General features: G+C 30.6%; 1 protein-coding gene across 6 annotated transcripts in view; it reads left to right on the top strand.

The window, feature by feature from the left end:
- Positions 1–25,511, top strand: part of LOC126742792 (eukaryotic translation initiation factor 4E transporter-like) — an 83,576-nt gene that overhangs the window by 4,731 nt on the left and 53,334 nt on the right. For 3 of the 6 annotated variants that reach the window (XM_050449586.1, XM_050449588.1, XM_050449584.1), the window contains exons 1-4: positions 9,828–10,343; positions 15,330–15,489; positions 20,329–20,425; positions 20,574–20,727. In XM_050449586.1, coding sequence (XP_050305543.1) covers positions 10,190–10,343; positions 15,330–15,489; positions 20,329–20,425; positions 20,574–20,727 — 565 coding nt within the window. In that variant the 5' untranslated portion in view covers positions 9,828–10,189. Of the gene's footprint in view, positions 1–9,826; positions 10,344–15,329; positions 15,490–20,328; positions 20,426–20,573; positions 20,728–25,511 lie in introns of those variants that run through there. The other 3 variants (XM_050449585.1, XM_050449589.1, XM_050449587.1) reach the window with 2 other exon arrangements.

Here is a 25,511-nt window from a genome sequence, read left to right as displayed (position 1 = left end):
GACATGCAAACAAATAAAGACAAGGCACAGTTAGAATCTTTAGATTAATAAAGGCGCTTTTGCAGTTCTCGCAGTCGCTCTATAACCTGTATCACCCTAACAGCCTTCCTCTGCAATTTAAAAACTATGTCTCCTAGCCGAAAGTCCCCATGCAAGGATTGCATAGCTAATGTGAGAATGGAAAACTGCAAAATAAGTTGTTCGCCTTACAGTAGTGGAGACACACTGAGAAATATGCCAGAGAAGGTAAAGATCCTTGGCAAGTTTTATGTGAGAGCATCAACGTGCCATCTTGATAAAAAAAAAGAGGCATTTATTGCCAACAGGTTTGTTACCCAATTACAGGAAAGAATATAAGGAAAAAAATATATAAAAAAAAAAGAAAAATTTACCAAAATGAGTATAAAAATGAAAAATCAAAAATCAAAATGCTTAACATTCTATGCACTTAAACATACTATCTATATACATACTAGAAAGACTCTGCATCACCTATTTACTTAATACCTTCTATAATGGACATTAAACTGTCAACAAAAATATCGAACCATTCATGTAAATTATTATTAATATAATTCTGACACATTATATTAATAGGGGATTTAAACAAAATATTAGTTCTAGCGGGATTTTATGTAAAATAATCTAGAATGCCTAGAGTTTATTCTTGGTACCCGAAAATTTAATCCAGCCAAAAGGATGGGACAGTCAATCTTGTTATGAATAAGGTTATATAAGAATTTTATGGAAAGAATTTTTCTTCTTTTTGCTAAGGATATAATATTAAATTTATTTAAGTATAAATGATTATCCAAACCTCTGGCTGGAAAGACACCTTCCTCTCTAAAGCAGAGATACTTCATAAACTTGCGCTGAATGCGCAAGTATATAGCAATAAATTGGGTACCAAATTAGAGATCTGTATTCTATTTTTGAGTGCATGTAAGTGAAAAAAAGTAGTTTTAAAGTATTAATGTTTTCAAAGTGCGACAGTTTCGATAAACAAAACCCAACAATTTGGCAGAGTCAGAAACTATTTTTGCAAGATGCTTAGCGAAACTTCATTTTGCATCATAAGTAATTCCCAGATCAATTGCTCAATCCCTCATCCACTCTGGCCAACAGAACATTATTTGCTCTATAGTCAAAATTGATTGGCAACAGTTTTCTAGAAAATGAGAGAATAGAGCATTTATTAACATTTAAATATAGTCTATTGACATTGCACCAATTCTCTACTTTGTTAAGATTTACCTGAAGGAATTCGCAATCATCTTCAGTATCTATTTTTGTGAACAATTTTATATCATCCGCAAACAGTAAACTCTGACAAGACAGTAAATTGGCGAGATCGTTTATAAATAATAAAAAGAGAAGCGGGCCAAAGTTAATCCTTGCGGAACTCCCGAGCGCACTTCATAATATATAGGAGACTTAAAGCCTTCATATTCAACAAACTGTTTACGACCTCGTAAGTAAGATTTTATCAAAGCAACTAAATCCGTAGAAAAACCAAAAAATGTTAGCTTATAAAGAAGTACAAAGTGGTCAATTTGGTCAAAAGCTTTGCAGAAATCAAGGTATATTACATCAACCTGACCTCTATTATCCAAATGCTGACACAGATACTCATTTAGGCAAGCCAGGTTTACTGTACAGGAGCGATTTTTGATGAAACCAAATTGATTAGGTGCTATGTCTAATTTGACATGGGCATATATTCTATTATAAAGAACTATTTCAAAAAGTTTGGAGAAATTACATAAAATCGATATAGCTCTGTAATTTTGAATGTCGTTCTTCGGTCCCTTTTTGAGTATCGGGGATATTCTTGCAGTCTTCCATTTATCGGGAAATACTGTTGAAGACAAGATAAGATTAAATATGTGGGCAATAGGCCCTGATAAAGCGCGAATACAATCTTTAACGACAAGACTTGGTACTCCATCGGTACCGGAGGTCAACTTACTTTTTAGTTTATTAGAGGCGGTGACAATTTCATCTTCTGAAAACTTATAAGAGCAATTTAGAGAGTTGTTAATAGTCTGGCTCGATTAGATACCAACATTAATACTAGATGGGTCCGACTCAATATATACGCTTTGAAAGAAAGTTCCAAATGCATCAATAATTTGCTGTGGATCTTTTATTGTACGATCCTGAAACAGCATTACTCCGGGAATACGCGAAATTCCTTTCTTGTTCTGCACATAGTTCCAAAAATCGGAGGAGTCTACATTAATTCGATATTCAGCTGTTCGAGAAAATTCTAAAAAAGCAATCCTAATTTGTTCTTTAATATTGCTTCAAACTATTTTAAACTGACTTTCATAATAATGAGTTCTGTATTTCTTGAGTTTTTTTCGAATTAAATTCTTTAGTTTGATATTCTTTATGATATCAGAATTAAACCAGACTGGAAATTTATATTTTTTAACGATTTTAAGCGGAACTGCTCTATGAAATATTTCATTAAGCTGTTTTCGGAAGCTGTCGCAAGATACATTAGGATCAAAAGAGGCAAACACCTCCTGCCAGTCAGCAGTTTCAATTAAGCTATATAACATGGGATAATTAGCATGTCATTGATGTTTGTGTTCTAGGTATGAGCAAATCATGTTCACACTTGTGGTGTCAAAATTGTAATAAGTATTTAAGCTTTTGAAGGAGGATAGCATGGTAAACACAGTCAAAGGTTTTGGTCAAATCCAAAAATAAAACAGTGGATATTGTGGAAGGCATCCAAAATAGCAGATACAAGATCCATGAATTGTGTTTCTTTCTGAAACCAAACTGACGTGGCGAGAGAATATTTTTGGTATTCAAGAAATTCACCATTTGAATGGCAGTACATTTTTCCAGAAACTTTGAAACTACAGACAGAAGAGATATTGGCCTCTAGCTTTCTTAAAGATTGGAGTCACACTTGCAACCTTTAGAACATCTAGAAACACACCCGTTTCTATTAAATATAGATTGATTAAGTTTGTCAGAGCAATAAGTATTTAATTTTTGACTGATCTTGACTATTCTTGTTAAAGGGTCTGTATCTAAGTTTGGAATTTTGCAAACTATATGGTCAGGTATATTAGAAAAAAGTTATTAAAATCATTAGGACTGTGCAAGGATTTTATCTGAATATCTTTGACTCCATGACAGTACTTATTTATTATTTGCCAATTGGGATTTGTAGAAGTAAGAATTAAGTGGTCATTTTCCCTGATTTTTGCCTTAATTCCAATAAATTCCAATCCCTATACCTGTTTTGATAAGATTTGAAGAGATTTTCTATATCTGGAATATTATATTGGGCTTTGAGCTCATATGAAAGATTGAGTTGTTCCCGCATTGCTCTAAGATCTTTGCCAAACCATGATTTATTACAAGATTGGTCATATCTAAAATAAATGAATAAAAATAATTAATATAGATAGAACAATATTCAATACACTTTTAGTAATATAAAAACTAGGATTTGTACAGTCTTTTACCTCCAGGTGATTTCTAATGAGGATCATGGTATCACCACCTGAACTCTTACTCCTTACAGTACCCTGCTACTTTAAAACTATTAAATTGATAGTTCCTAGCTTCCTCCTGAAATAGCCATGCATACTATGTCGATATCGTTGTCCTCTATAAATGCTTCAAACTGACCATCTTTTTGCCGGATTGATCTCACATTTATATGTAGAGTACTTAGATTGACCTTTTAATGCCACAACACCCATTTAATGGTGTTGAATGTTCATAAAATGGTTTATGATCACATCCTTGGGCCATAACATTGTGTAAAGGTATTGGTTAATAGCACTCTGTGGTACAATAAGTCTAAAGGATGCCTTGTGTTTAATTTCTTTTATCTGCATTTTTTCACATATGCAGTCTTTGCCCAATTCATAACATTTAAGATAGGCAAGTACTTCTTTTTGGGCTCTATTGGGTGCAAGTCCAGATCGATAATGCTGCACCTGTATGAAAATGAACATTTTCAAGATACATGGATTGGGTGCAATAATCCTTTTGTAGCATGCCTTCATAGATCTGAATTTTTTTCTGTAAGATTCTATCAAAAATAAAGTTATAAACCAGTTGTTTATCCAGAGGCGGTGTAAGTACGTAATTCAAAAAATTATAATAAAAAATAAAAATGTCATATTTTATATTAATATTTATCAAAATTTGAACTAAAGTATCTTGGGTAAAGGGGATTCAATATAATTTAACAGATGTGAAATAAATAGTGTCCTAAAGGCAGTTTACTCTTAAATCGATTAAAACGTTAACGAAACAACTAGAACAACAATTATTTAAAATAGTCTAGAGGTATTCAAGATTTGTATTTTGAGTTTTAACTTTCTCCTGAAGATTTTAACATCGTTAGCGAAACACGTGTGAAGAGTAAAAATAAAGTTTTGGTTAGTGGTAAAACTGTCTCATAATTTAAGATTTAGTCTTGTACAGATTTGTTCTAGTAAACTTAAAAAACTTGAAATAAAATGCTTTAATGCTCTCCTTCTATTAACGGCAAAGGAAGCTGGCAAATTATATCAGGACAATCTATATATCCATTTAGTAGCCTAAATATAGTGCAAAGGAGTACTCTGTCCTTGTAATATTTTTTCAAGATATGAGCTTTGAAAGACAATTATGATAACTTTACTATGATCATAGCCAGTTTGTGGCTAAATCATATTCTGAGAAAGAAAGGCATGTCAGAAATTTTCATTGAACTCCTTTGTCATATATTCTTATTTTTTGGTTATTGCGCTTTTTAAGAATTTTAGTCGAATCGTATGTCACTTTGTAAGTGAATAAATAAATAAAAGCTTAAATTCATCCGCGAAAATAATATTTTTAGCATTCTTAATTTTAAAAAACTACGATAAGAAGATAAATACGATATAAAGATAAATACGATACGAAGCGTGTCGATAATAAGATATTATTTAGATGAAGAAAAAGAAAATAATTCAGGATATAATTGTTTCAATATTTTTCATGAATGGGGCATGTGCATCAAAGAAGTCAACATTAGGGGAGTATTTCAAATCAAACGAATATATTACCTTATTGGTTACTATAGCTTGCCAGGAAAGCTGCAGTTGGTTCTATATGGAAGGCTATGAAAGCAAAACAATGATAGTTGTGGGCATGAGTTACAGGAATGGAGAATACCACAAAAAAACTCACTTGTCTCTCAGATTTCTTCTGGTTTTAAGAGTTATTCAATGTAAAACCTTTTTGATTTGATAATAGTTAGGTTGATAGAAATTGGTTTATAAGGCTCCATCCTTGGCTCCCTCCTATTTTTGATCTATATTACCGATCTTGCCTCTATTCAAATTGGGGGACGTATTAGGCTTTTTGCTGATGATACTTTGATCATTTGTCATGGAGGTAGTGTTGAGGCACCTGAACAAATAATTACTACTGATTTCTTTTTAATAAGAACTTAGCGTAATAGTCATAAACTATCCTGCAACATACCAAAGACTAATATCTTAAACTTTAAATGTTCCCTACCTAACATACCCCACTGTAAGTTCTAAAGTCCTGGGTCTTACTATTGATGATAATTTAAAATTTAAGAAAACACATTAGGGCTCTTTCGGTAAAGCTGTCTTCAAGTTGTTACGCCTTTATAGTGCTTTCCAAACACTTAGACCCACTTGTACTGAGATCTGCTTACTTCTTACTTGAAATTGCATTTGCATTATTCAATTGCATTGAACATGCATTTAGATTATTCTATTTAAATCCCGCTAGGACTAATATTTTGTTTAAATTCCCTATAAATATAATGTGTCACAATTATATTAACAATAATTTACATGAACGGTACGATATTTTTGTTGACAACAGTTTAAGGTCCATTATAGAAAGTATAAGTAAATAGGTGATGCAGAGTCTTTCTAATATGTATATAGATAGTCTGTTTAAGTACATAGAATGTTAAGCATTTCTGATTTTCCATTTTTATTTTATTTTTTTGTTCATTCCTGTAATTGGATAACAAACCTGTTGGAAATAAATGCCTCTTGATCATAAATGAGCTCTAAGGTTCATGTATAAAATGTCTTTAGGCAGTCTTGTAAACCAATTTTTATCGCACAAAACATCTCAACTCTTCCATGCTTGACTTTGCTTGCAAGTGCTTGCCTAGTCTATAAGAACTATTCTAATTCACTTGTCCCCACTCAACCATATACAAGGCAAGTGAATCATATTCGATTAATGATTCCGAGGAGGACTTTGGTAAAAAAGTATTTTTTTCTTTCTTCCTGTGATATGATTTTTATTTATTTATATATTTATTCTATATGTTTTTAATTGTTATTATTTTGTACGTTCATGCCAGCAAATTTCTCGTGTTTTTATTTGTTCAATATAATATATCATATACAATTTTTTTGTAATTTTTTTAAAATTATCTTCATTGTATCCGTATTTGTCAATGTATAGGTAGTTTTGTAAATTTTTAAAAATTAGGCTTAGTCTATGAAAGATTTTATTTTTGTGACATTAAAGCATATTTTGAATTGATATGATAAATTGAAAGTAATGACACAAAACTGAATGGGTCTAAAAGTTCATTTATTGTATTTAAAACGAAAAGAACTCAAATATTTGTAAAAAATAAATTGTTTTATATTTTTAATAGTGTCTTAGATACTCAAAGTGTTTTCCTTCATTTTCAATACATTTGATCCTGCATGTCGTTCTGTGGTTTGGGTGGGGTGACAAAAACTAAATCTTTAATCCTTCCCCACAGATAAAAATTTAGAATAGTCAGATCTGGGGATCGAGCAGGTTAAGGAAAAATACTTCCTCTTCCTATTCACAAACGATACTGCCTGGTTAAGTATTGACGAACTTGAACTGTAAAATGTGCAGGGCAACCATCATGTTGGAAAATTATTTGCTCTCTTGTTTCCAAATCAACATCTTCCAGTAACCCCGGGAGATCATTTTGCAAATAAATTAAATATACATTACCAGAAAGTGTTTGATTTTTAAAAGGAAGGACCAATAATTTTTCCGCCAATAATTCCGCACCACACGTTTATAGTCCATCTGCCTTGGTGTTGAGTCTCGCAAATCCAACAGGGATTTTGTTCTGCCCAATAATGCAGATTATGCAGGTTTACACCACCATCACTGCTAAATGATGCCTCGTCTGTCCATAATATCTTCGAGATAAATCGGGCATCTTCTCTAACCATGTTTAACAGCCAATAACAGAAATTGAGTTTGTTATCAAAGTCTTTTTTGAGAAGCGTCTGGTGCAGAACCACGTGATATGGATGAAGTCTAAGTAAAAAACAATAAATATAAGATAATAGGATGCTTATTAGTGTTGTAACACATAAAAATAGGTACCTGTGCTCTTTCAGAATATTTTTTAATGTATCGAGGGACACTCCCAATTCCCTAGAAATATTTCGGATGCTTATATGAGGGTTTATTTCAATATATGCCAAAATATTTATAACGTTTGCCTCTATGCGCCCTCGCCTTCGTGTTCGATGAATATTGCCGCGAATAAGGAAGTATTTTTTCTTGACCTGCTTGATGCCCAGATCTGACTGTTCTAAATTTTTATCTGTGGGGAAGGATTAAAGATTTAGTTTTTGTCACCCCACCCAAAACACAGAACGACATGCAGGACCAAATACGCAATGCAATAAATTCCTTACCCACAGCAGAAATCCAGACAACGGTTCTGTCAACGACGCAACGACCTTGACTGTGTATTAAAATTGAAGTAAAACAGTTTGAGCATCTAAGACACTATTAAAAATATAAAACAATTTATTTATTACAAAAATTTGAGTTCTGGAGTTCTATTTTTATTGTTCAAAAACATTTTAATTTATAATTTCGAAATAAAATAAGATATCGAGTTGCGGTTTGCACCAGTTTTTATGTTTTTTCATGCTCTTTTAGCCTAAATGAAAAAATATAGATCGTTGTATTTAATATTTGCCAGAAAATCGCTGAAAAAGTACAAATAAACCGCCCTCTAGCGCTCAACAAAATAACTAAAATGGCCACCTAAAAGCCTAACAATAACATACCACATAAAAGCCTAACAATTATCCTTTAAAATAAAAGTCTGCTCGTTAAAATTTGTTAGGCCAATCCAAAGTTATCAAGAATTTTAGATATAAATATTCAACCCTTCCCCCACCTATTATTTGACAGAATAAAGAAAAAAGTTTGAAATAAAAAATGTTTAGTTTTTATAATACTTTTAAATGGCAGCATTCTTTTCTAGGATTTACTTTGAATATTTTCAATAAAACCAATTTTTTCTATTTCAATGTTGTATTACGCCCCCTAGCGGTCATCGTACGAACTTGTAAATAATTTCCAGCAATTTCTCTTTGCCGCTTATACCAGAAATATTTTTTTCCCTACGCTATGCGATGAGTAGTTAGTTACTCAGATATGGCCGGCGACCTCTCTTAGTTGTACACCCGGTACAGCACTATGGTAAATACGATGCGTTCCGTACTTTAATGAGGGTCGTCATAATTATGCACGGTACTCCTGAGGTTAAAGCTATTGGAATGTCAAAGTCCTTGTGTAACTTGATAAATATAAACAGATATCTGATAATTATAAATACTGTCCAGAGACATAGTTTTATATTTTTTATATAGCATGTTGAATGCTATACCAAGCTGGTAAATTATCAATATATTTGACTGCCCGATTTTCTAAAGTTTTTATTGGTTTTTCTAAATACTGTGCTGCTTTTTTTTTATAAGTGTCAATTGCAGTTTTCCTTTTTTTAAAAAGTTAATACAGTGCTATTTGCAGTCAGGTTGTACTTTATGGCCTTGTTTGGAGTATATTATCAGGTAATTTCTATAAGATTGTAATATAGAGGGTGATTCATTAAGAATGGGCAATCTCTGAACTGGAGATACTAGAGACCAAAATATGCCGATTGAGCTTAAGATGTCTTATAAAAATGTTGCAGGTTTACGAGATACAGGGTATTTAAAGTTGGAATTTTAATTTAATAATATTCTCATTTCAAGCAGTATCGTCTTGAAAATTGGCGACTTTATGTGTTTTGACATGAAAATTACGAATTTTGTGATGAATTTAGCATTATTTATACAGGGCGGTAGTTGCACCCTGTTACTTAGGTAAACTACAAAGTTTTTTTTGCCTATTCAGTTATGGCTAAAACGACTAGAAAATCTAAAAGGCAGTTCAATTTTGAATAAAAAAGATACTCTTGTTTATTTCATGTAACTCTATCAGTTTTTAAGTTATTTTTTAAACATTCAGCGTAAAAAAAATCTAAGCCACCATTATTACATTGGCTTAATAGGAATTTATTCTTTTAAATTAATTTTCTGTCGTAATTCTTCGATGGGATTAAAATATCAAATAGATATCAAAAAATTAAAAAAAAAAAACTGTTTTATGTGACTTTACTTAAATAACTTTTTTTGCTACATGTGATTCTACCAGAGAGATTTATAGATAAAAATATACACGATTTTTGTAATATGCAAGTAGGATATATCAATAAAACAGTAATAAAAATTACTATTTAAATATGGCGCCTACCTATAAGAAAAAATAATGATGATGTAGGTCACCATCATGTAGTGCAAAAAAAGATGTTATTTAAAATTTTTACATGTGTACTACTTAAGTATCCCCTGTATACTAAATTTAAAACGTAAAATAACTTCTAGCATGGTCGTTCAGTGCATGAATTCTTTTGGTTTTTATAAATATTGCACATTTTTTACAAATAATCCAACAAAATTCCTGCAAATATCAGTCTAGAACGTTACACCTTACTTATTCTGTGTGTTCCTTTGACCTAGTCTTTCTATTGTTACCACATTGTGTGATTTTTAAGTCCAATTTAATTGTTATTTCTATTGTTGTTATTACTTTTTTTATTTTTGACGTACCGCCGGCGGTTTTTTTTAATCAAAGATATTCAAGACTTCATCGCCAAAGCGACAGCTTCTCACTAGGTGGTGAATAAACTGTCATATAAGTTTTCTACTACTTAGTAGTTCAAAAAGACGATTTTTTTATATACTAACTTTTTACTCATTAGTTTTTCGTCTCGAAAAGTATAGGTTTTATATTTTTGTGTTTTTTGTCCGTATTCGTATTGGTTCTGCTCGCTTTGGGCGTTTCCAAGATGGCGAAGACCAAAGCCTCTAAAAGGTCTAAAGGCCGTTTGACTCCTACTAGCTTTCAAAATCAACAAAATTTCATTAATAATAATGTTAGTATGATTGTACCGAGTACTAGAAAGCGTCAACAGAAGCCCCGAGTTAAAAGGGTATCTTGGAGTAAGTATTACATAGTTTTAATTTTTTTTCTTTAACTTTAGCTCTCTTCTAATCTTCTAATCTACATTATCACTATATTCTCCAAGGAAACTTTTGGCAGTGAAATTACTCAATATTAAGGCATAATATATCAATTTAATTCAACTAAAGATAACACTAAGTTGCTTCTGTAACAATCCTAAATCTAACCAAAACGTACATACATAGGTGGTTAACTTATTTTAGAATATATTTTAATCATATTTTTTTTGTGTATATATCTTGGATTTGGGGTAAATAGTATAATAATGAAGAAATATGTTTTTATAAACTACCTATTAATAAAGAATTATACATCTATATTGTATAGGGTCAAGTGGTGTAAAAATGAGACATTTTATAAAACTTTTAATTTTTAAACCATTTCCTTTTTGAAATAAATGTTCAAAAAATGATCATACTATGTAGATTTCGATGCTGAATAACATAGAAATGACAAATTCAAGGAAATCGTTATGGGTGTTAAGAAAAAAAATAAAACTCCTGTCTCATATTTACCTGACATTTTGGGCAAAAATGAGACAGGGGGTGGGTAAAAATGATACATGGCAATTTCAGGCATTTATGATGTTGTCCATGGTATGGGGCAATTATGAGATACCCTGGTTGAAATATGAAACAATATTTTTTACGATTTTTCTCAGAATTATTTAAAAAATGCAATAAAAACTGGAAAATAATTTTTTTGAAAAAAAAAAAACATTTTTTTGGGTCATTTTTACCCCATACTAAAAACCTTTAATAAGAAATACATAAATATGTAAAAACAGTTCAATCAAACTCAAGTCGCAGTTAAAATAAAATAAAAATAGAAAACAGAAAATAAATTCTAGATAGGTACACCAAAATTATTACCTAAATAAATAAAAAAACTACAAATACTCTGCATATAGTTATAGTTAAACGATTTAGTTAACATTATATTTATTTATAGCGATAGAAAACACAAATTTCTGTGAAACTCTGGCAGTACCTCCATGGGTTATTGGAGGAGGTAGTTTCATTACTATGTCATCCTTTGGTACTTCATATTTTTCAGGTATTTGAGGAAATATGAATTTTTCCCCCTTTCGACGCAAATAAGACACAGAAAATTCGTCATCCCCAATAGATTCTACTAGCGCAACGTAATGCATTATTTTTTTTTTTTTTTGGTACAAAACTTAATCAAAACATAGTCGCCAATATTTATGTCACTATTTGTATTAAATTCCTCGGCTGCATAATTTTTTTCTTCCTCTACTATGAGTCTCTCTCTTTCTATATACTTATCTTCTCTTTCTCTTCTATGAGTTCGTCTAATGTCATATTTTCAATGTCGCTTTCTTCTTGGTAAGTTACACTATAATCATCTGAAGAGGACTCGGCCACTTTTGTCACTTTTTTCTTTGGTTCTTTTTTCTTCTTTTGTGACACTTCTTTTTCCCTTATACTATCTAATATTCGGCGCTAGTTAAAACAGCACAACTGGAATTAACTTTTCTCCTTCTCTTTATTTCAGGATTTGTTTTGTTTATCTTATTTAGCAAAATATTCTCGAATGAAGTGGACGAAGACGGTTGTGGCTCAAATTATTATCTTGAAATGTTTTAGTGTCATTAGTCTCGTTTGTTGTTTCTTTTTCAATTATTTTCTGTTCGCTATTGTTTACATTGTTTGCTACAACCTCATCATTTTTCTTTTCTTGGTTTAATTCAAACACATCTAATGGATTGGGGTTTTGAACACTTTCATTGTATTTTTGCAATTTAATTTTATTAAGACGGTTGACTGGATATTTTTCCCTAGAGCAAGGATATATGCCAGTCGATTCAAACGACTTTTTTGTTATAGCCTCTGTAATACCTTCATTCCATAACTCGCAGATCTGTAGGCTTTTGGTTCCATTTTAGCTTCAGAGGTCCAAAGCAACACTTATCCAACGGTTGCAAAATATCTGTAGCATGAGGTGGTAATTTAAACAATGTGGTACTATTTTGTATGGTAAGTTCAATGGTTCCCCTATCCAGATGTGAGGCGTGACCATCCATTATAAGTAACAGCGGCCTTTCGGAAACCATTGAACAAAATTTTGAAAACCAACTATTAAAGACCGCAGTTGTCATCCAGCCTTTATCAGAGACAGCATAGCAGGTTCCTTCCAAATCATTTGATCCCTTCCATGTGCTCCACAGGTTTTGTCCTTGATATATAATTAATGGCAGTAATAATACGCCGCTAGCAGAAATGCACGCCATGGTTGTAATATTTTCTTTACCAGATCCTTCTATGCTTCTATGAACTTTTTGGCCCAATGCTGCAACTCCTTTTATTCTACCTGGATCCGTATTAAACCCTGTTTCATCCAAGTTAAATATGTGTGCAGGCTTGTCTTGCAAACCAAGTTGTTGGTCGTTTCACCCAGGTGATCATAAAAGGAATATATTATAAAAGGGTCGCTGGTAGCTGTTCTCCTACACTTTTCTAGTTGTTCCATTTTCTTCTGGCTCAGTCGATTTCTTTTACAGAACGAACGAAACCAATCGTCACCAGGTTTGCCTTCCTTAAATGTCGTTTTTATAGCATTTTCATTAACATATGTTTGCACAACTAATTGAATTTCTTGTTTGGATAAGGCGAATCCCCATTTAGCCATAATTTTTCTGTCAAGTCTCTTTCTTGTTCATTGGATAGCGCTCGTTTTCGGCCACGTTTTGAAACATTTTTTTCGTGAATAGCCCGAAATAATTTTGATTTATCAATGCGAATTTTTTTTGCTGCCGTTCGAATAGACAACTTACCTTCCTTTACTAAGGTAAGCGCCTGTTTCAGATCGTCGTCTGTATAGGGTTTTGCCTTTGGAACGTAATTCCTAGGCATTCTGGCTTGCTCTTTATGTAGGTATACCTAAAATTGTTAAACAGGTTAACGTCTTATTTTTACCCCATGACTTGTCTCATATTTACCCAAACAGTCGTCTCAAAATTATCCCAGCAAAAAAACACGTACACACTCAATTACTTCTAGCAACAGACTACCCGGCTTGTTCCCACAGCGCCGCGAGACATCAGTCTTCACATTGCGATCTTAACTGAGCGCGCCGATGGATTACAACGGGCGCGCAACAAAAGTTTGCGCGCCGATTTTAAAAGTTTTTGTCATGAAAATTGCATTATATTATGGTAGATTAAATAATTCATGTATACATTAATATTATCGTTTGAATGAATGAAAATTCTATAATCAATTTTTTGTATCATAGAAAAGCATTTTATAATAATAACTGGCTAAATCATGAACTAAAACCCATTAATCCAATAGAAACAATTATTATCTTTTAAAATTTTTTTTTACTTCTTCAACCCAAGAGGTAGTAGACTTAAACATTGGTTAAAATGGTTAGAGGAAAAAGGAAGGCACAAAACGAGATGTCTATACATAAATAAATTTAAAAATCTAGCACACTTCAGGTAAATTAATATACCTACTTAATAATAACTGAACTAAATTGTGAAAAGCATTAGACATAAGCCTTTTTTATTTTGAGGGTCAGCAGCCATGACTCAAAAACCTGATTGAATAAAAGTAGGTCCAACTCTTCAGCATAATACCTAATATAAAATTTTGTTTATTAATTTCTAGCATAGCCGGCCCCGGCAGCGCGGTGGGTATATACCTGCCTAGCAGTCGTGTGGCCCTGGGTTCGAGTCCCAGACCATGCCAGACTTGGCATGGTCGTTTGTGATGTCCGATTTAGTTTAAGCACTAAAGAATTATATAGAGGTTTTTCGTGACTAAATGTGCTCAGCACAAGGTCAATAAATTAAAAAAAAAAAAAAAAACAAAAGCATAGTGATTTGGAATTTGAGTCAGGAAAAGTTGTTTAGACCAAAAAATTCATTTTTTGTTTTAATATTTAATTTTTTTTATCCACTGTAAAATATGGCTGGCTTGGGTGAAGAGTTTTATATTTTTAGAAAAAAATATTCTTTTTAAGGAATACACCTAGAATTCTTACAACTGATTAAGAGGGTCTTGGTTATCTATAATGTTTTTACAATTAGTAGTGTCGAAAAATGCGATGAGGAAATTTAAACTGGAAGGGAAATTTTCAATGAGTCAGAAATCATTAAGGTTGAAATTTCTGTCTTCATGCTTTTGTAGTGTTGTTACACTATACATAATAACGAACATAATGATAATGTCTAGGTGGCAAGTGCAGTAATTTTTTCTCCAAAAATAGACTTTCAATTTAATAATAGTCTGTTCAAAATAATTTTGACATTAGTAAATTAGTAAAGCGAACAGGAAGATAAAATCTAAAAAAATATTAATGATTATAGATGTAAAGCATAAAAAAAATTAATAGTCACATTGCAAAAACTTGTTTACTCTTTATATGTAATTTTTGTTTTAAAATAAACTTTTTTTCTATATTTTATCTTATTTAGGCACATATTTTTTTACCGGTATTAGAATATTGTAATACAATTATTTTATTAATTAATTAAGCTTTACAATTTCAAAAATCGTTTCTACCTTTTTTAATCTAGCATTTATTACTGAATCATTGTAATTGTATTATTCTAATAAAATCAAGAAAAAGTCCTAAAATCACCCATTTTTCATTTACTAAACTCTAAATTATTATTTAAATATAATATAACTTTTTATTAAAAGTTTCTAAAAAAAAGTCTAAAATAAATAAAACTATATGAGCTTTAAAAGTTTATTTTCCTTGGTGTTGCTCTAATAAGTTTCGCAAAATATTAATTATTTGAAACATTTTGAAATTGAAATAAATGGGGGTAATGTTATTTTCAAAAAATAATTCTTGGGTAATATAATTTAATATAACACAAAAGCAAACTAGTTCTTGTATTAGTTTTTCCATATTTTTATATCTACATACTTAATATTACCTGATTGTAGCATAGTTTTGATTTTCATTATTGTATTTTTTTACAGGAGATGAGCAGATCCAAAGTATGAGTGTCAGCGTTATAGACCCTGCAATTTTATGTTGTAGAGAAAGAACAAAGTTGTCTTACACCAGAGATCAACTTTTTCTTCTGTCCAAAAGTCCATTATCCAAAGTCAAGCCTGACTTTTGGGATCTTAATGAAGTGTAAGTGTACTTATATTTGTTATTTATTATACTTACATATTTATTTGGATTTAATTGATTAAGAATAAAATACAACTAAGTTAATAATAAAATCAAACAATGAAACAAATATTTTATATAAACTTATGGACAAAAATTGAGAAACCCAACACAATTATAATTTTTACAAAAAATAGTTCCTATATTATACCTAAATTAATTTGTTGAAAACCTCTTATTCCTAATAAATTCATGAAGTCTGATTGGTATAGACATATATAGTATACCACCAGAATCAAACAGATTAAATTTGCTTTCAACAAAAAACCACTTTTTTCCAATGTAATGCAGTATTGTATAAATATTTTTTGTCAAATTCCAATCTGTTCTTAAAAATGCCAATTGTCTTTTTACCACCGTTAATAATACCTTCCATCTGTTAATTGTTTCTCTACTGTCTTATAACTAGTTGCCATATCTTTTTGTTCTACTAAAATTAAAACCAGAGATTTAATTCTTCAATTCAATTTTGTGTTAGTTTTTCTGGTCGTTCTTCTATTTTTTAGATGTTTTAGGGTGCCATGATGTTTGTAATTTGATAACGTTTTAGGCCAGACTGATATATGAACCAAAAGACGCTTTACAATATCCATTTGTTTAACACCACTTTCAAAAGTATCTAAATTATTTTATTTTAACTGTTTGCATAAATTTATTTCACTAGGCTAAGAAAAACAGAACTAAAATTTGTTCTACAACATAGAAACCAAACTAAGAACCCACAAGAAGTAAAAGAAATTTATTAATTATTTTTGCTTTAAATATTTTATATTATATTAAATATTTATTTAATGCTTTTTGTTTTGAGATAAAGTTATTTGTCAACTTGTTTTTCACGATTAATGTAAATAATGTGTATGGGATTAACTAGCCCAAATAAATCTTTATGAGTAATATTGAAATATGTAAAAAGTTTCTCCACTTTCCTCCATCGCCTGTTTGAAAAACACAGTTTCTTCACCACAGTGTGTTTTTCAAACAGGCGGTGGCATCTATTATTGATGTTTGGATTACTGAGTATCCAATGCTATCTACATTTGTGGAAGAGTAATATCTTAAAAGTAGTATATAAATATTTAATAACTTAAAGAAACCAATATATTTAAATATCTTCGGGACATTTTTGTCAGTGGATTTATGATCATTTTTACAAAATAAACATTGAGTCAAACAGGATGTATGTTCCCCCTTCATATTGATCCTTTAATTCTGAACAATTAATACAAAGTTCTTTACCTTTATTATTTTTTCTAATATGCCCAAAACGGAGGCAACCGGGGTCCATTTAATATCGCGGTGCTCGATTTCGGCTAAATCTTAAAATAGAAAAAATCTTTAATAGGGAGAATGTTAATTGAGTTAGAGGGGCTACTTTTTAAAATTAGTTTGGTTGATACAGGATGTGCCAAAAAAGCGTGGTACATAATTTGATTAATTATTTTTTTAAAATGGAACCACCTATTTTTTTTCCGAAATGGGATGTTTCCTTTGGCTCACTCTTTAACCCTAATACAGTTTTTACCTAAAATGCACTGTTGCCTAGTTATTAACAATTTAAAGAAATTTTCACAAAAAATCAAAGTTTCATTTAAATTTTAATATTTACCACCGATATTTTTTATCTTTTTGAAAAATATATGTAGAGTCCTTCACTAAGTTTAAAATGAACTTAGTGACTCCGTCAAAATTCCAAAATTTATTTTTTTTTATATGGGGTGATCAAAATGGTTACTCAGATAATGAAATTTTCAATTCAATTTTGTGTTTTTTTTTTAAATGAAACACTCTGTGTCTAGTAACTCGTTTTGTTAGAATATTCTTTTTGATTCTTCAATTTGATATTAATAATTTATTATTAATATTTAAATGAGATCTTCAATTTGATATTAATAAATTTGCATTTTCTCTAACCATTTTCTCAAAATTTGTTCTTAAAGGAAAAACTTCATATTTTTTTCATATTCAACGTTTATTTTTAGTTAAGAATTATTAGAGTATACTGGTAGCGTAGAGTACACAAAAAAACTTTAATAGAAACAGTTTTAAATGAAGAAATCAAATTGGCATTTACTAAATCGTTTGTAGCAAATCCGAAAATTACAGTAAGACAAAAGTGTGGACTTAAAAAAACACAAATCGTGCGTAGAAAAATGCCACGCCACAAGAAAAATAAATATTACTCCCATCAAGTTACATCAGACATTCAGGAAAAACATTAGCAATATTGCTCAATCACAAAAATTGCTCACAATGTCTACCGTTTTGCTCGAAACATGTATAAAGTTAATTTTAATAATTAACCTAGCCTTCCAATTCATCTATTACAAAATTAGTGTCTGATATGTTCCCTGACATTTGCACTGCAGGGAACTGATGCAACATTCAACTGTAGCCACATCTGCTAGCTTACAAAGTTTAGAAGGGGAAAAAATCCCCTCTTGAAACTTTTTTAAAAATTATTGATATAAACTCAATGGGGATTTTCTGTGTCGTAAAAATGAAAGTGATGTCGGTTCAAAAAATCATGTCTGTGAACCGTACCATTCATCAGTGAAGGGCACACATTTTAAAAAAATCTCGTTTTCTGCTGCTTGATTTTGTGCCTATTGACAAAAAGTTATTCTTTTTTCAAAATCATTTTCGGCAAGCTCTTGATAGGGATCATATTTGTTTTTCTTGGAACATTTTCCATATTTGTCTTACACTAATTTCCAGCGTTGCAACAACCGACATGGTAATTATCAATTGGTTTTCTTTATTTAAAACTGTTTTCGTTCTCGTTTGTTTTTTGTATTCGACGCTTCCAGTACGCTCGAATTGTTATTTTATTTTGGCAACACTCGGATGTGGATTATTAGGAAATTTTTCCTAATAAACCCTTGAAGCCAAAGAACAGTTCACAAGGCATTCACCGATAACGTAAATCATATTTAGCAATTGTCGCTAAGAGTAATTCATTTTGATACAAATTTACTTGTGTTGGACTGATTATGATAAGTAAACATTATACTTGGCATATGTCATACAACAAAGAATAAATGAATTATGGCTAACTTTTTTAAATGAGATAAGCATCAGGGATTAATAGTACTTGTCTTTACTAGCATTATGGTTATTACAGCTATTGACTTTTTTTCTTACTAAAAAGTATTCCAAATAGAATTGAACAGTCACTCTGTTTTTTATAAAATATCTATTAATTGTTTTCCGTCGTAAGTGTCGTAATGCGTATGAAAAATATGTGTCACTTTTCCTTTAAGAACAAATTTAATTTTGAGAAAACTGTTAGAGATAAAGGCAAACTTGTTGGTATTAAATTGAAGATCAAAAAATACTCTATCAAAACACGTTACTAGATACATGGTGTTTCATTAAAAAAAATAGCGTAAAATTGAATTGAAAATATCATTATTTGAGAAACAATTTTGATCACCCTGTATAAAGCAAAATAAATTTTGGAATTTCGAAAGATAAAATGAACTTTCGGCCAGAGGATAGAGCCAAGGACTCTACATAGATTTTTAAAAATGATAAACAACGTCGGTGGTAAATATTAATATAAGTATAATAATTATAATATTAATATTAATATAATTAAGTGAAAACTTGATTGTCAGGAAATTTTCTTTCAATTGTTAATAACTAGGCAACGGTGCATTTTAGGGAAAAACTGTATTAGGGTTAAAGAGTGAGTCAAATAAGACATATGTGTATTTGACTCACTCTTATCACAATATATGTGGTTCCATTAAAAAAAAAATTCAAATTATGTACCAAGCTTTTTTGGAACACCCTGTATCAACCAAACTAATTTTAAAAAGTAGCCCCTCTAACTCAATTAACATTTCCCCTATTAAAGCTTTTTTCCGTTTCAAGGTTTAGCCGCAATCGAGCAGCGCTATATTAAATGGACACACTGTATAAAGAGACTGGCTTCTCCAGTTTATAGAAATAGATATATTTCGGTGAATCAATACCCTCAAATGTAAAAAGAAATGTGCTTGTTGGTTCATAAGAGAAATAATTGTTAATAACTTTATGATTAAGCCTTTTGGCATCTAAGATTTTAATATTGTCTGTTCTACAACATTTCAACAATTCTTTATCCTCAGTTTCAAGATCTATTTGTCTAAATAATCCCTTACAAGTAATAAAAATAAAGGGAATAAACATTTTATAAGCTTTATTTAGAAGTGATTTATTATTTGTAAAATTATTATCAGCAGGAGCGCTAATAAAGTCAACAGATATTCTGTTAAGTCTTATTCTTAATTTTCTTAACTTCAGTAAGATTTAACCTAAAGAACTATTTTTGTAATATTAAATTTACCAATGTGTTAAAATCGAGCCTATTTCTATCGTTTCGATGTAAACTATAAAGGGACCTCTATTAGAATTTGCATAAAAAACTGGTTTGTTTAAAGTTTTTATAAATTGTTATCATTGTTAGCAGAATGTTCTTTTTCGAATGTTCGTTTGAATGTCTTTACATACCTCACACTGTGGTTGGATACTCTGCCTAAGGCTACCCAAAAAAAAATATAGTAATGCTGTATTAAGGCTTATGTTATAATAAAATAATGTTTTATTTATTGATTCTCTTAATAATGTTAAGTTGTGTGTAAATTTAAAATTACTCTATTGCATCCACAACTTATATTGTTAGATGTTTCAGTTGTAGGTTTATCAGAATTAATATCTGCCTAATCAGCTAATCTAATATCAGCTAAAATGTTTTAATAATCAAAAATACATAATATGAATGTATTTACTGTTTTTACTACATTTTTATTACAATAGTTCTCCATCCATTTTGGACCCGGAAAAATGGAATCTAGAGAGGAAGAAATCTGAGATTCTGGAGGCTGGACCAAAAGGCAACGAGAATGGCGATCGGGTAATTTTATTTTATATTATTTTTCTTAAAAATTGAAAGATTTTGGTCCAGAAATTCTATTTATTAGACGAATTATTAATTATGACTGTTCCAAAGCATGCTTTAAAAAGTTGTCAGGCGTTTTTTATATTATATACTTATTAAACAGAGACGTTCTGGAGATCCAAGAGAACGAATTCGTAAAGAAAATGACGGCATCGTGCTTAGCCCTCAGCGAAGAAGCTTTAACACTGGCTGCTTTGTGCCTGCCAATAAGGAACCACTGGTCTCTGCAAAGGGGGATGCTGCACCTCATATCATGGGTAAGTCAGATTTTAGATTACACTTAAATTTTCAACATTTATGAATTTAAGAGTTTCATAAATTGACATATAATTATTAATTCAAGAGTAATTATTTTATTGCAAACGCTGCAGCCGATAAAAAATGCTTTTTTTGTTGAAAAACAAATCATTAGGCTCTTTGGATGCCCTTTTACCCTTGGTGTTACCTCCCACGTTGTCAGCACATTTTAAGAAAATACCATTGGCCTTTTCTCCAATTTTTCACCTTTGGTACCAATTCCTACGAACTTTGACTGCAGCCAAAAATATTAGATGCCTCATTTTGCGTGTGACTGCTGTATGGGTGATTATACTCTTTCCAAGTGAGTTCAAATTATTAAATGGTTTTATGGTTTTATGGCTATTCGACAGTACAATGTAGAGATTTGTTTTCAATTACATTGGAAAATCGACCGAAGTCCCGAAGCAAGGATGACTGAAAAAAATGTTTTTGCCGTTATAATAAAAAGTGGTAAAGAGAAATATTATGGGTACAATAGATTCTAACACTGCAGAGATAGTTCCCGAAGACTAGTGGCGAAGAATACCTTTCTCAATAGTCTTATTAGTGGGACTGGCGATATTAAATGGCTTCCTAGATCTCCAGATTTGTCCCAAAATGACTTATTTTTGGGGTCATCTTAAGGAGACCACTTACAAACACGAATTTAGTAGGTCAACAAATTTAGAGGAGCTGCAAGTGATTGTATAATGTGCTAATTCCATTTCAGCTTATTGTATAGCTAAAGAATGAGATGTTTCAGTCTTTTATTTAAAGAAATAATTTTTTTAAAGCTTATTTTTCAGAGTTTTAATTTTATTTTTGTATAGTATTGTTAGTATTTTTGTATAGATGAATGTTTCCATCATTTTATCAGCGAGACAAGATTATTAACCCGGAGATAAAAACAAGAAAAATTAAAAATAGTTTAAAACAAAACGATCAATTAGTTAAAAAAACTATAAATCTGTTCAAAATATTCGTCTCTCTAGACTGACGGACTCTGCCAAATATTTCAGGTGTATTGCGAATGAAAAAATAGTTGATTTACCAAATTTAAAACAATTACCACAGTTAAACTTATTTGACGAAAACCACGTCCTTTATACCATGTGTATGTTTGCATTTTTTTCCTGTTTCCTGGTCCTGAACTGTTTTGAAATCTCGGAAAGACATTAATTAACAGCATATTTATACACCCTGTCTTCTTTCATTAAATTTATTCGTAAAAATGCGTTTAACCTTTTCACCGCAATTAAAGGCCCTCAATAAACCCCCAAATAAACATTTTAATTTTAAACATCAAGATTTTTATAAGAATAAATCATTTAAAAATTATTAATTTTAAAAGTTTCTCCGTCTGTTGTGTTGTAAATCGTATCTTTATTATATTGTGTTCTTTTTTTTAATGTGCAAATATTACTTAGGAGGCCTTTAATTTAGAGTCACAAAATTTTATTTTTATTTGAATAACGCTTTAATTTGAATTATGCAGTACACATCATAAAAAACATTTTGAGATTACGATTCTATGTGGCTTATACACTGATATATGTAAAGCCTGCAAAATATTTTAGAAATTCTCAAACTTTCGCGTAATATTTTGAGAATTTTATTGCAACTAAAACAACGATGTGGCAGGCGGATAGCAGAACGCATGCGTGCGAGTTGCCATATTTCGCTTTTAAGCACCTTTCTATGCGTAATGATCGATTCTCTAGTATACAGATACAAATATTTATTTTAATAAAACACATCACAAAAGTCAATAAAACTAAATAACGAAAAGGTTGAATCCTAAAACAAAATATCTTGTCTAGAGTTCATTTAAAATCGAAATAAATCTGTATAGTCCTATAGTTGGAACCTTTGATGTGGGATTAATTTACGACACAATTTTACCACTAACCAAAAATCTTTATTTTTATTCTCGACACGTGTTTCGCTAACGATGATACCATCTTCGGGAGATGATTAAAACTAAACTGCTTACAAATGACCTTATATACTAATGATGTAACTAATAGAGCGAAAAATGCAATGAAGCATGATAAATTATAACTATATAATTGACTATAAGTGATTAGATCTTTATCCCTGTTAAGATGTTTTTGATTTTTGAATATTGCTAAACTTTCGCATGCATCTAATTTTCTATTATTATTAATTGGTTTAAGTAATTTTAAGTTGTCTATTCCTACAAAGTGGCCAGTATTTAAAACATGTTCAGCCACACTTGATTTTTCAACTCTTCCATATTTCACATGAGCTACATGTTCTTAATCTGACATTAATTGATCTTCTGGGTTTTCTAAAAGATTTCGTAACATGGCCGAACATTGATAGATCATTCTTAGACCTAAGTCTTTGAAAACCCTATCAAAGCCTCTTGTCAAGATAGGATCGTATCGTATTACAACGAAAGTGTGCTTATTTTCGTATTTTTGAAATGTGGTAGAGTTTTTAAGATTCACGTTAAACATATGTCTTCTAATCAGCTTATCAATAATCTTATCGTCATAACCATTGACCCTACTAGCAATTGTTTTAATTGTTGCTTCTTTTATGAAATCTGTTATTACTTAGTAAATGAGACCAAACAACGTACCAAGAAATGCATGCTAGCCATTTTATGTTGAAAACCATGATTAAAGTCACTAGTTAGTTATGTGTCTAAAAGTATTTGTTTCTTTTCTATAAATATCAAATTCTAACTTATTATTTTTTATGACAAGAGTATCTAAGAATGAAAGTTGGTTATTTGTTGGTTCTTGTTCGAAGATAAATTTCATAGTTGGAAAACAGTTATTGAGTTGTTCTACAAAATTATCAATATTGCATTTGCTTTTATCAAACACATCGTCAACATACTCCGAATACTTACATACTTCCAGTTATTCATAATATGAGTTGCTATAAATATTTTGTGACATGCAAAGTTTTGTTAATTGAATTATTTCTTGGATATTATCGAAACCATTACTTTCCAAAAGTTCAATCAGATATTCCAAAGTTTCTGGTATAGGAATGCTTGGGAAAAGAAAGAAACAAGAATTTAATTTTCACTTAGAATTAAATTATTGACTGTTGAAATAAACTGTTGGCTGTTTTTGACTAAACAACATTTATAAGTTAATTTTAATGTTTTAAATTGCTTTACTAAAAACTTTGAAATATTGTAAGTGAAGATCCTATAGTGGAGACGATTGGTCTCATTTTATTGCCAGGTGTATGGATTTTTGCTAAACAATATATTTTTGGAATTGTTGGGTTCGAAAGTTGTAACTTCAGTTGTAACCTTTCTGAAGAGGAAACAAGGTTTTTGTATTCATTTAATGCTGTCTTAACTTGCGAGATCATTTTTGATAAAGGGTTTTTAGAAATCTTTTTATATGGGCCATTTTCAATAAGACCACCAACTCGTTTAAAACATTCTTCTTTGTCTAACATATCAATTTTGTTTTCCTTGTCGGCTTTTAAATGAAAGCAATCTTTTTCTCTCAGTCGTTTAAACAATATAAGAACCCGATGTGTTTTTTAATTTGGTAAGATTCCTTGTGATTTGGTTGCGAATCGTTTTTCTAGCAAAACCTTTCGAAGACTCTGGCAAGTACTGAACTTATGATTCAACACTTACTGTAATCTCTTTTAGGTTGTTTTTGCAATTTGAAACTGGTGCAAAGTTAAGACCGTATTAAGAATATCAAGCTCTTTCTCATTAAAAGACTGAGAGGACTGATTTTCAACGATTTTAATGGTTTTTTTCCTTTTGTGGTTTATCCTTCGCATTTACCAACTTTTTTAGTTTTTTGTTTAGTGAAGAAAATTTGTTAATGTATTTGTGGTGAATAACCTCAAATATTTTTCTTTGGAAGTTGCTCCATGCTTGATACACTAAATCATGCATCCAAAAGTAAGGTTTTTTTAAAAAATGTGGATGCTTCTAATTCTAAATTACTACGTTTACTATATAAATGTTTGATATCTAAAAAAAAAACTTTGCCTTTTTGGAAAATTGAGATTTACTTTTAAAAGATACATTAATAAACTTTGGAAAAACTGAAAGGCGTTTGCAAGATTTTCGAAACCAAACATCTGCATTAATTAATCTAATTTTAGTACTGATTTTAAAATATAAGTTCTGTTCCCCTGACTGTGAAGCCATCTTGATAGTCCTATGGTTGGAACCTTTGGTGTGACACTCAAATTACGAGACAGTTTTACCACTAACCAAAACTCTTTATTTTTTTTCCCAACTTTCGTCATTTTGTAGGGATAGACAACTTAAAATTACTTAAACCAGTTAATAATAACAGAAAATTAGGTCCATACGAAAGTTTAGCAATATTCAAAAATCAAAAAAACATTCTTAAGAGGGATAAAGGTCCAATCCCTTAGTCAATTATATAGTTTAGTTAGTATTTAAGATTTGTTCGGCCATGCTTCATTGGATTTTCCGCTCTATTAGTTACATCATTCGTATTTAAGGCCATTTGTAAGTAGTTTTAGTTTAGTGTTGAAAATAAAAATAAAGAGTTTTGGTTAGTGGTAAAACTGTCTCGGAATTTAAATATATATAGTAAATCATATACAATCAAAAGTACATAAAAATCGATTCCGCTAGTGACAGATTTTGAGACCATAACAGAACAGTTATTTAAAGTAAAAGCATGGTTGCATAATTTTAGCTGTGATTCAAATCTCAACTTCTCTTTCAGATTGCTTTTTTATGGCGAATCGATATTACACTAATCTTTTTTTT

Source organism: Anthonomus grandis, chromosome 12, assembly GCF_022605725.1.
Source record: "Anthonomus grandis grandis chromosome 12, icAntGran1.3, whole genome shotgun sequence".
Taxonomy (NCBI): Eukaryota; Metazoa; Arthropoda; class Insecta; order Coleoptera; family Curculionidae; genus Anthonomus; species Anthonomus grandis.
Note: the sequence above shows the minus strand (reverse complement) of the source record. Positions and strands in the feature narration are given on the sequence as shown.